The sequence below is a fragment of the Pecten maximus genome, chromosome 6 (assembly GCF_902652985.1).
Source record: "Pecten maximus chromosome 6, xPecMax1.1, whole genome shotgun sequence".
Classification (NCBI taxonomy): domain Eukaryota; kingdom Metazoa; phylum Mollusca; class Bivalvia; order Pectinida; family Pectinidae; genus Pecten; species Pecten maximus.
The window spans coordinates 5457469-5470377 of NC_047020.1; the positions used below are offsets into that span (position 1 = coordinate 5457469).

The 12909-nt window shown below is 36.9% G+C and overlaps 1 protein-coding gene across 1 annotated transcript; it reads right to left on the reverse strand.

Annotated features, from left to right (window-relative positions):
- Nucleotides 1-7611: 7611 nt before the first annotated feature.
- Nucleotides 7612-11105, reverse strand: LOC117328805 (zinc finger protein 808-like). The gene has a single exon (XM_033886360.1). The coding sequence runs from the start codon at nucleotides 10957-10959 to the stop codon at nucleotides 8605-8607; it is 2355 nt and encodes a 784-aa protein (XP_033742251.1). The 5' UTR covers nucleotides 10960-11105; the 3' UTR covers nucleotides 7612-8604.
- Between the last annotated feature and the right edge of the window lie 1804 nt (nucleotides 11106-12909).

Below are 12909 nucleotides of genomic sequence, written 5' to 3' on the forward strand. Positions count from 1 at the left end.
TTCTTTTAAAAACAGTTCCGCTAGGAAAGAGGCTCTTCCTTTGATGAAGATAACAGACCTCTGGTGTAGTTAGCTAATCGAAAAGAACTTGAACGCTCCTGCAATGGAAAGCGGCATGTGAGCGCGCAGATATATTCACGATGTGAGGTCACCGATGGCTGAGAAGACGATGCCTTGATCAAAGTAACGATCGACTTTGATCGAGAGATCGACATCTGGGTTGTAGGATTCACAACAGGCAAAATCTCAGGCCTAATGCTTGCGAAGGAGTAAGAGTTAAAAAATTGTAGTAGCCAGGAATTCGAATTGTTTAAAGCTATTGCCTTACAACTACCAATAAAAATGGCTACCAATGTTGATTATCAAGCTAGTACCATGACCACATAATACCATTTCGAAGCCGAAGCTACGGCATTGAATATTGAAAAAAAGTTATACTCGAGAACGAGTAATTGAATCAGTGCTCCAAATGACGTTGTTTTTTGTTAAATGCGCAATCTAGTTTATCCCACTGATCTTAAAACCAAGTGTATAATAGTATTTATAACTAAATATGACGAAAGAATTACCAAACTTTTACGAAAATAGAATTTCCTGAAAACTTAAGGAAATCAAACAAATACCAATGGCCTAACTCATCAAAGAATAACAATGTCTTAAGATTATAACTTCTGATGAGTATGCCCAATAGCACCGATGGTCATCGAAGGCTACCAAAAGGATGCGGTCTTGAACTTATATTCCTGTCTACCAGAGGATACGCAAGCTACATAATGGTACGCAACCCTTCTAACGACATGCTGGGGAACAACCGTCAATGTTGACGTAGGCAAGCAACAAAGGAAAATAGCAAGGGCGTACTTAATTACTACAGCGATTCTATACACAAGTCGTTGTTTCGAGAAAACCGGAAGTTCCAGAAAATTTCTGAGGACCTTCTTTCCACATAAGAACGAGTAAAATGACGCATTTCATATGGCAATCAAAACTATCTAGGACAATAGATTGGAATATATCGCTGAACAAAGTGTCGTGTGTATAATGATAGCGGTCTACAACACAGGGGTGAGAATCCGAGACTAACTTTTCATTTCATTGATGAACTATTTATTGTGTTTATAATGAGTGGTCTACAACACACGGGTGAGGATACGAGACTATGACGATGACTATGTAGTTATAAACAATACTGTGAAATAGACACCAGGGGTGGCACCAACTTAAAGAAGAGATTCCGGGATCAACGGGAGCACGCGTGTCGGAGATGAATTCTTTCAACCACAATTACATGATGACAAATTGCAATTCATCTGTATATATATCATCTTATTTGTGTTTATGAACTTTTGATTAAATGAACATTTTTATATGAACTCGTAAGGTCAGGCGTGACATTTACTTGTATCAATAACCTACATATTTTATTTCATTCGAATCATGTTGTTAATAATTGAATGTACCACTTACAGACTTATGTGTTGACTTATATAATGACTTTTGAACATATCATATTAACACCTAGGGACGTTTTAGTTATCAAGAAGGTGTTTCAAAGGGAAATATGATGTAGGTTAACACTTAATATACAGAATCGAGTATAAGACGTTTGAGTTACCGGTTTTTAGAAACAGGATGGTAGAATGCTTATTTTTTGCTTAAAAGAACTTTAATTACACAATTGAATTCCTTGTTGAAAAAGAAGGACGAATGTGACACTATATGCTCCAGAGGGCTAGCCAAGCTTGACCTGGAAGTGAACTCCATAAGCACAATCATACAGGAAGTGAAATAGACAAGAGGTATATGGGCCTTAACGGTCATCTGAGATTGGAAATATTTCAGTTAATTTAATTGACCCTTTTTAGCCCAATCCATCAGTCCAAGGGGTCAGTCAGGGCCAACATGTGCATACCATTAAGTTATCATCCCATGCTGATAATGATAACAAAGTAAGAATGAATTCCAATAGAAATCAAACAAATGATATTCAAAAATGTGATTTCCCTATACAAACTATACACTGTAGTTAAGTCTACCTCCCTTTGGGTTGACCTTTAGCCATAGAAGCTTCCTGCCAAATCATTGAATTTGGTTCAGAGGTTTTGGAGAAGAAGAATGTAAATTGTTTACGAAGCACGAGGCAAGACGGACGACGCATCATCACTTTCTTATAGTTTTACTTGATAGAATACAGTGTTTATATATACCGTATATTAATTACAATCCACGTACAGTCTGGTTACCGTACCTTCGCAAGATTAAATTGCAACTAATGTCGGCTCCTTAAAATGAATGAATGAATGAATGAATGAATAGCGTTTGATAACTGGTGAATACTCCCTGAAACTTTTGTTCAGAATACTGGTTAAACTAATAACATATTCCGTGTCAGATCTAGAGTACAAAGACAAACTCTCCTACCACAATAGAAGCTTCAAGTTCCGTGAGGGATGATCTTGGTTATAAGGCTTTTCGGCATATTTACCGACTATGTGTACGTATTGTACGTGCACGTGCTCTTCAGTGCTCCCTAACAGTGTTACTTTTCATCGCATGATCGCCTGATCTCTGTATAACAGAAGGGATAGTTTTCATACTAGTTCAGAAAAGCTTGGTGTTGGAGGAAATCGCGGAATTTGTTACATACCGCGAAATAGTGAAGAACTTACTAATAGGATCCTTTACCCCCCCCCCCCCCCCCCCCCCCCAAATAGCAAGAACCTGAAAGAACTTGAGAAATCACTAAATCAAATATCCCAATCTAAACAAACAACCCTCATCGATGTATCTACAACTGCACATTTAACGCAAGTGTACGAAAAGCCCACTGAGAAAACAACCTTCTAAATCTAGTCTTCACTACCAACCCAACATTAATAGTCATCAAAAAACATTCCAGGGATGTCGGGCCATGATTGTGACAGACACGGGCACAAAACCCCAATATCAACAAGGACATAGTCGTCAAAATCCCCTACCTATGCAAATAGTGTATTACATGAAGTTAAAGAGTGTGCAACATGCATGAAAACATGAACTACATGACATAGTATTAAGAATCATTACATCTACTTGTTTTCAGTCATCAGGTTCCTGTGAAAGTAATAAACATAACTAGTAGCAAGTCTACCAAGCAAGTTTCATCAACATCACCTAATCAGATCACATCAGCTTCATTAAATATGCGCAGATTAAGAGGATAATCAAACTTGAGCGAGGGGTTTAGGTAATAAATATACTAAGTAAGTTTCATCAAAATTCGACGATTCCTTCAAAATGTATCGTGCGGAAAGCAATCAGCCAATCATATCACAGCAGCCTCCTTAAATATGAGAGGAATATGCCAATATTCGTGTTGAAAGCGAATCCGGACGGACGGATTGACGTTACCATTTTTGTATCCCCGCCAACTTCATTTGACGGGTACAACGAAAACCATGAAAAAGATATGTGGTTGATCCACGAGAGGTTGTTTTCCCCGCTGATTGTCTAAGATGGTATGCATTTATCCATGTTTTTGGATCAATTCAATAAAGAGGCCCATTCATAAGAACTATGGGACATGTTTAAATCCAGTGCAGCCAAAAACATGGTTAAATGCATACCATCTTAGACAACCTCTCGTGGATCAACCACATATCGCTAACAAATGGCTAAAGAGGAAACAGCGCAAAAAGCATGCAAACCAAAACTTCGGAAAGCAAAATTGAACTACATCAATCAAATTATCATAGACGGTCTGGAAAACAAAAACAACAAGCCGTTCTGGAAGTACATAAAATCAAAGCGACTAGACAACATAGGAGTTTTCCTAATTAAGTATAGGCTCCTTAACAACAGATAGAAAAGGCAAAGCAGAGATTCTGGATAGCCCGGTCAAAACGGTGTTCACCATCTTCAAACAAGAATTCCACGGAAGTGGATGTGTCGCCTGCACAGAAAATTAGTTGATAATAAGAGTTATTGTACGGAAACAAATTTTTCTATTTATAGCAATAGTAACCTTGGCTTCCGACCTTTGAACCAGTAAAAAACCATCCCAAGCAAGCACTTTTTGGTAATGAAAAGCTTCAGAAGTTCGAGCTTGATCGGCCCAAGGGAACTTAAGTTATCACATGGAAAAGAATTTTCTATTTTCAGTAACAGTGACCATGACCTTTGACCTTCGGAAGAGAAAATCAATCCCAAGCAAGCACATTTGTTAAGGAAAAGGTGAATGAAGTTCGAGTTTGATCGGCCCAAGCGAACGTGAGTTAACGCACGGAAACGAATTTTCTATTCTTAGTAACATTGACTTTGACCTTTGACTTTTGACCTTCGGACCAGTAAAATCATCCCATTGAACTCGAGCGGATAGGTACGGTGCCATAGTTTAGGAACATACATCAAAAATGAAATTGACAAACTTAAAAAAAAAAAAGCATCGACTGGCAGCATGATTCATCACCAACAATTATAAGACAAAGGATGGAGGATGCGTCACAGATGCCAGAGGACCTGAAACTTTCAACACTTCAAAGTGACCTTCATGTACAATAGTTGAGGGAATGTTAACATCCATGACCCCAGGCGAAAACCTAACAATGCAACAGTCAAAGCCCCGTATTAAAGCTAAGTATCTAAAACTACGTCACTTTGAACATAATGGGAAAAAATGTCACAAAAAGTCCAAACCAGTTACCAACACAAATGTGACCAATACAAGAATTCATTATTTGTTAGCACAGTTACAGACTGGAAGAATCTGGATGATGAAATAGCGTTTGTACCATCAATGGAGGCTTTCAGAAACGCATTTCACACACAAATAGTCACTCCAAACTCTCTCTCTCTCTCTCTCTCTACCGTTTTATGAAAACCAGAAAACGGGTACTACGACGTATTAAGAAATAGAATATTATCCAGAAATCTTCCCTCGTATACGTAACACATCAATGATCATATAACAAGTGGAAACCAATTCTAGTATACACGTATTTAAAATTAAACCCGTCTTAAGTCTTAGAGTAGGCTACAAATCAAAGTGTAACATTTACAGCACTCTTAAAAAATGAGCAAACAGACTGACGAAAAACTAGCACTCTTAAAAAGTGAGCAAACTACGAAAGCCTATTAGTGTCATTTTGAAATGTAAATTAAAAAAATATATCCCGTTAAAACGCGATAGTTATCCCGTTAAAACGCAATAACTATATCATTAAAACACGTAAGTATGAATTTATCTCGTTAAAACGCAATAACTACGGCGTTAAAACGCAATAACTACGGCGTTAAAACGCGATAATTAGCTCGTAAAAACGAGTAAGTTATCTCGTTAAAACGCGATAGTTATCACGTTAAAACGCGTTAGATATCGTGTTAATACACAATAATTTTCTAGCTCTAACACGTTAGTTATATCAAGTTATAACGAGATAACTAACGCGTTTTAACGAGTTAATTATCGCGTTTTAACGCGGTAGTTATTGCGTTTTAACGAGATAAAATCATACTTACGCTTTTTAATGATATAGTTATCGCGTTTTAACGAGATATATTTTTTTTTTAGTTTACTTTTCAAAATGACACTAATAGGCTTTCGTAGTTCCTCGTTATGTCGTGTGATAGAATCGTGTGTTATTTGGCTCGTTGTCAGCTTACATGCAATGGTGATGTACGTAGCAGAGACATATTTTAGTGTGTTTGATAGTTTTATTTTATAAGAGTTCCCCGTCCGTCCAACGTAATATGTAACGCGTCCGTAACTTAATTCGTCCGTTATAGTATCGTCCGTATTATTGTAGTTATGTATACGTTTTGTGTGCGTTTATTTCGTTTGTGTTGTCCTCCGTAATTGTAGTGTCCGAGTGGTCAGTCTGTGTGATCTTACGTCATGTAGTGACTGTTATTTCATTGGTTGTTTTATTTGGCGGGATATATTCTTTGTTAGAGTCAGACATACATTTTCCCATCTTCGCTAGCCAAGGCTTCTGGTCGTGGAGTGTAACGTAATCAGAAGCCTTGGCTAGCGAAGATGACATTTTCCTGACTGGACAGGATTTTCACCAACTTGTCTGTGACTCGATCTACAATGTATTCGCTTTGTAAGTCTTTCACTATTTTACTATTTTAATATTCTCTTATTGTCTTATATGTGGAATAAGTATCATGCAGGTTTGGTACGTTAGTATAGAATTAATTCTTTTATGAATTATGTAAGACGAAATATAAATAAGATTCCGTTCTAATAACTTTCTATATATATAGTTACTTTATATTCGAAGTAATTATCATAAGTATTGTATAAGGTTTATTAGTTTATTTCATAAACTAATATTTTGTGAAATGTATGTTTTTGGTATAAATCATAGTTTTATGTGTGTAATTTGTATGAAAGTATAGAAAGGCTTTGTTTGTGATTTTAGTGTTACGTAATACCCGTACGGATACGTGTAATGCACGGGTGCTCTCAGTACCCGGACGTTTGGAGCTTTGAGCCGTACTCAGGTATTATTATTACTGTTGTATAATCTATTTATTTGAAATGTAAGGATATTCTGTACTTGTCTTTCAATTGTGGATCTTTGTAGAAGTGTAGTTTTGTAATTGTAGTAGCGTAACGTATTGTTTCAATCATTTTGTCATTGTAAGAGTTATTTCCCTTTGTGTATGCGAGTTGTGAATGTATGGTTAGCTTGATAGTGTATTTATTATTGTTTCATTATTTGTTACAGAGCCGTATTTTAAAGATGACGTCTTGTAGGAATAAAACCTCGAACACAACCCCGTGGACTTGTTGTATTTTTTACAATAACATCACCACTATTACAGTAAAATGAATGAACAATTCAGTTTCAATATAAGATATTTTATATTTATGTAGATCTACATTCAACAAGTGATTTTCCTCCAATACGTATTGGAGAAACATCAATAACTGTGGAATAGTCAAGATAATGGGTAGTTAGAGGGGCTGGGGGTTTGTCGTGGGCGGGTTTTTTAAGTCTATAAAAAAAATTTCCTCATCCGATAAAGGGGGGGGGGGGGGGGGGGGGGGGTCCTGACCCCTGACTCAAACAAATACGGACATTAACTTTGACCTCAAAGTTGATCTTCTTTCGGATATATCATGTTCCATTGATTCGGAACAGGAACATTATCAAGCAATGCAGGAAACAGAGCATAAATTGGAACACCATCATAACCGCCAGTTTCAGAGATACTGTGGTAAACTGGACAGTCAGTCATTTGAGGCCTGGAAGACTGATAGAAACAAAAAGGCAATAAACCGTCAAAATGTATTTATATTAAGTTAAAGGACAAATATTATGTTTAACAGTTTTTCTGACAAGGATCTTGATTCCAATTAAGGAAGATGTATAACAAAAATACACAAAAAGACATAACAGAGTATCAAAGGAAATATACTTAATATGAAATAATTGCTGGAATTCAATGGTATTTTCATGAAAATTGTGTCCATGCTAAGATGGAAATTCAGCCAGACAAAAGCTGTGATTTCTTTTGGGGAGAATATGTTGTGCACCTAGAGTTCTGGATTTACTAAATGTGAACTTTCTTGTGGATTATGGATATATCTTTTATTATTAAGTGTTATTTTTCCATTTCATATTTTTTTTCAAAATCAAAACAATCTATTGTTGTAGCACGGAGTTTAGTTGAGACAGATCTACTTTTATCACCTTCAACTGTGTAATAGTTCTTGGATTAGTGTTGAATAGTTTGTAACTATTCCACTGTAAATTCCAACTATTCCAAAACTGTAGGTGATAAAAGTAGACATTCTCATCTATACTCCATGCTATAACAATAGATGACATCACAAATATGTTTTAAATTCAGTTAAAGAGTACATGTATTTTAAAAACAGCAATTAAATACTGAATAAAATTGATTGGTCATTATATATATTCATCAATTGTCAGCATTGATCAAGTGTTATCTCTTAATTGAGAGTATGAATGTTGTGAACTCACAAGGTTGATAGAACAGTAAAAAACTGACAGTGTGTAACCACTTAATTCATGGACAGAACTGATAGTAAATAGTTATGGCCCCAAAATTCATGGTAATGATTGGCTGATAGTATTTACACCTTAATTCATGGGCATAGCTAACAGTGTGGCCCCATAATATTTATGGATAATGTTGACCCCTGTGACCCCAGAATTCATGAACATGATGTTGACAGTTTGTTCCAATAATTCATTGACATGCAATGTTGACAGTGTGAACCCAGAATTCATGGACAATCAGTGTGAGCCCATAATTCATGGATACTGAATGTGACTCCATGTCTGGGGCTCACAGAGTGACCCCATGATTTAAAAATGTTGACAGTGTGGCCCAATTTTCTGAATCATGGCTAGGGTTGGTGGAGCATTATTTGTACACAATAAAATATTCTTGGTAAAGCTTAATGTGACACCATTAATAAATTCAAGGTCAGAGTTGATAGAGTGGGACTACTTCATTGTGTGTAGCTCCTGAAATTGTATCAACAGTTTTGGAGTTAATTATATATCAGAAACATTTTTTTTTTTACACTTTTTCAGAATTAAATATTTATACCTATAGGTCAAGGTGTTGGAATATGACTGTTTGTTACTCCTGGTCAGGTCTTATCGAATCTGACTCACCATAGCCTTGGTATTGAGAAGCATTGAGATATTGTGAAGCTAGACTTGTATAGTATGCATACAGTGAAGATATGGACAAGTTTTCAGGAGGTTCCATATCATGAAGGCATTTATTCAAAACACTGTCCACTCGGGGTAGGCTTAGATTGTTTGGTTCTGTTTGTGTCAATGTACAACGTGCATCAGCAACAATACCAACAGCCTGCTGAGAACAGGGCATAGGGTAGTGGTATCTACTCGGCTCCATGTGGCTGGAGGGTGGAGGATTCAGGTAGGATGAATGTTGATGAGGATGTAAACTATAGGATGTTACATCTACTCCCTGACTGGTAACCAGGGGAGGTAACTGCGTGGGGAGAGGCATGGGGCGGCAATATTCATTGGTGATAAAGGCCTGGGCATCGGGGAGGTATGTTGGTTCAGCAGCCCCCTGTAGTAAATTCGGGGACGAGGAAGTTGGAGATGTGGGTAGTGACTCAAGTGTTGGAGATGTGCCCAGTGCCTTGAGAGTTCCCGTGTCATCAGAAGGCTGTGTAACTGTGCCTGCAACACTATCTTCCTGAAATTTCAGGTGAGAAACACTTGACTGATTTGTCTCATCATCTATATTTTCCATGATCTTTTGTTTTTGTGGCTCTTGTGTCTTTGTCTTGCTCAGGTCAGAATATTTCTTGGCATCCAAACTAATAGCATCCTCCCCTTTGGCCTCTTCTGTGTTCTCTCGACCCTTCTCAACAATGTCTTCTCTCCAAGACTTAGTATCTTTATTGATTTTGTGAACCATTATTAAATGACGGCGAATTATTCCTGAATCGCCAAAGAATCGTCCACAAACCTTACAGAAAAATGGCTTCTCCCCTTTGTGTGACCTCTCATGTCTCTGAAGAGACTGTTTCTGTATGAAGGCACGTCCACAATCTTTACATTCATAGGCCTTCTTCTCCTTATGAATTTTTGCATGCATTTGCAACCCAGATCTTTGTTGAAATGCTTTGCAACATATTTCACATTCAAATTTCTTTTTACCTGAATGTATGAACTTATGATCTCGAAGAGCCGAGTCATACATGAAGCCTTTTCCACAAATGTTACAGGTAAATGGACGATTTCCAGAATGGATATTCTGGTGCATATTTAGCGAGTGTTTGGTTGTAAAACTTTTGCCACATACAGGACACAGATACGTACGATTTTCTCCATAATGTATAGACTTAATGTGACACTTTAGAACGTAATGAGAAGAGAAAGTCTTTTTACATATATCACAGGGAAAATCTGGTTTTACATAACCGTCATTGTGAGATTTTAGATGGTCTTCCAGGGTTCGTAGAATCTTGTATGTCTTTCCACAAACATCACAGCAGTACTGAGTGTCCCTGTGGACCAGGCGACAGTGGCGCTTGGCATACCTTTCACTAGGGAACAGTTTATGGCAGACATCACATTTAGTGGGTTTTGCCCGATGCATGCGTGAAAAGTGCTCTCTAACCGCTGTGATACTTTTGTGTGTAAAATCACAATCCACACATTGATATATTTTTGGATCACCTGTGTCCTTATTGACAAGTGTGTAACACTTTTCTGTTAAAACTGTTTTTTTGTCCTGTCCTTCCAATAGCTCTTTCTGTCTAGAATAAGTGGGGGAACTGTGCTTAGAGTTTTTCTTTTTTGTAGCAGATTTTCTACTTGATGATAATATATTAAGACCATCAAATTCACTTCCTTTAGATGAGACATTTTTTCTCATTACTGGTAACTGCCTATAGCCTTCCTTTCCAAATGAATGTCCTGTCTTGCTAACGTCATCATTGTGATGGTCAACATTGCTTAACTCATCCTCTTTACCAAGTGATGAGCAAATATCTGATATAGTATTTTTCAGCGAGTTATATTCGTGATTTTCCTCGTCACAATCATCATCAGGGTCCAAACTATTAACATTTATATTGACTCCCTGTGTCATTTTCATATCTGTTGCTATCTGCGGCTTGATCCCAACCACACTCGAGTCAATTTGTGGAGTGGGCGTGTCTAGATTTTTCGTGATATTGACATCGAACTGGTCCGATGTGCTCCTTTCATAATTATGTATCGTTACCGAAGTCCCGTATATGGCCAGTGTCCTGGTCAACGTGTCGTGAATTTGACCCATTGGTAACCACTGACCTTCCAAACGGTAGTAGTCAGGCCTCTTTATTACACGGACACCAAGATCATCACCGACACGACGTAACATGCCAACAAAATCATAATGTTCGGGAAATCTTTTGACGAATTCGGTAGCAACATCTGCTCGAATTTTGGAGAATATTTGTGTCATAACTGTATACTTCGTGGTTATAAAGAGTCTACAATGTGTATATCACTAGACACCAGGGAATGACACCACGAGAGTACAATTTTACACATCAGCTATAGCGACGAAATTTCTGTGTACAATCATCAGCCATTTTGGTTCACTTTCTTTCTCTTTTTTCGGTGAAGAGCAATATGGAAAGGGGCATAACTCGGGGGTCCCCGTGATTTCGTGTACGCCGCACCCGGTTCCGGACCCGATCCCCGTACCAGGAATATTGATATTATTTTTTTCTCGACAATGGCTCAATGAATAAATCTCATGTTTGTCTTATAAATCCTGATTAATATTTGAAAAATCTGACATTTAAAATAAAATGGAACTAATACCTACAACTTTAGTAATCGTCGATTTACATTTTTCAGAGTGTGATTTTGTGTACGCCGCACTCAACCGTGAAAAGTTACGGTTTTTGACTGTTTATTCGTAAACAAGGGTTTATTTTTATGATATTTTCGATTCAATACATTAAGTAAACCCAGTTGTTGATACAAATATAAGTTTTAATTACAAAAACTACTTATTTCATTTCAAATCTTGCCTTTTTTAGATCGCGGCGAACCCCCGTGATCATCGCCGCGATCTAAAAAAAAAAAAGGGCAATGGATGGTTGTGATCGGACATTATGTCAAGTGTAAATTCAATTCTATCTAATCAGTTTCCAACAATAAATGGATTTCAGGATACTCTATTAGCTCCAACAAAACGTGAAAATGGATCATGGAAAAACAGTTCTTTGTTTAAATCAACATCTTTTCCTTCTGGGCAAATACATGTACACCACAATGGTAAAGATCACTGGGTAACATCTGTTCAGACATCAGAAAATGCAGTTTATGTTCTTGACAGTTTACAAAACTCAGTTCCACTTTCAGATTCTCTTCAGATCCAGTTGTCATCTATATATGGAAAAGGTAATAATTTATTAGTTAAAATTCCTGATGTTCAGCAACAGAACAACAGTTTTGATTGTGGTTTATTTGCTATAGAATTTTTGGTAGAGTTCTGTTTTAATAAGTTCACTGGTTCTAAGAAAATCGAGTTCTGTCCCCAGTATCTCCGTCCTCATTTGATTAGCTGTTTAGAAAATAGATCATTCAAACCATTCCCTAAAATTCAATGTAAGGTTTGCAGTAATTCTAAAATCAAAACTGTCAAGGTAGAATTCAACTGTTCTTGTGGCAAACCTGATTGCCGTGTTTGTCGTTCGATTAGCGACTCATTTATCGAGCTTTAAAAAACATCATTCTTATTTGTTTTTTTCAAATGAAAATGGTGTTTCGACATGTAATAACACCCATTATTGCATAAAACACTGAGAAATAACACATTTATAATCAATAAACACCTTTAAAACCCATTCAGGTCCAGATTCAGGTCCATTCATGTCTTTAGGAGGACCCGCATAACTCCTGTCGTACCATGGTTGGCAAAATAGTTAAAGATGAATGGTTCTAAATATTTGGCAAAAAAATCTTGGAAAAAATAAAGAAATGAATGAAATAAAAATGGTATGCTATTCTGTTTAAATTGCCTTTTTGTAACAATGACATCCAAATAACCTAATCTTCGACTTTTTGAAGGTGGCGACATGGAACACAATTGAAATATGAAAAACCATCTGGTATGTGTATTTTTTTTTTTTTTTTTTTAGTAATAGCAGGTCAAAGGTTACTACTGGAAAGGTCAGCAGGTCCATAAATTAGCAATTGAAAGGGCTTAAGACAAAGAACACGCATATCAAATCTGAAAGCTCTATCTGATATATTATAAGGTTAACAAAGTGTGGCCACCGGTAAGGTTAAGTTTTTTAAAAGGTCAAAGTTCATGGCCAAGGTCATGCAGGAGATCTGCAAATTTAGCTCTAATGGAAATTAAGATATTGTCACAAAGAACACACATGTGAACTACCTA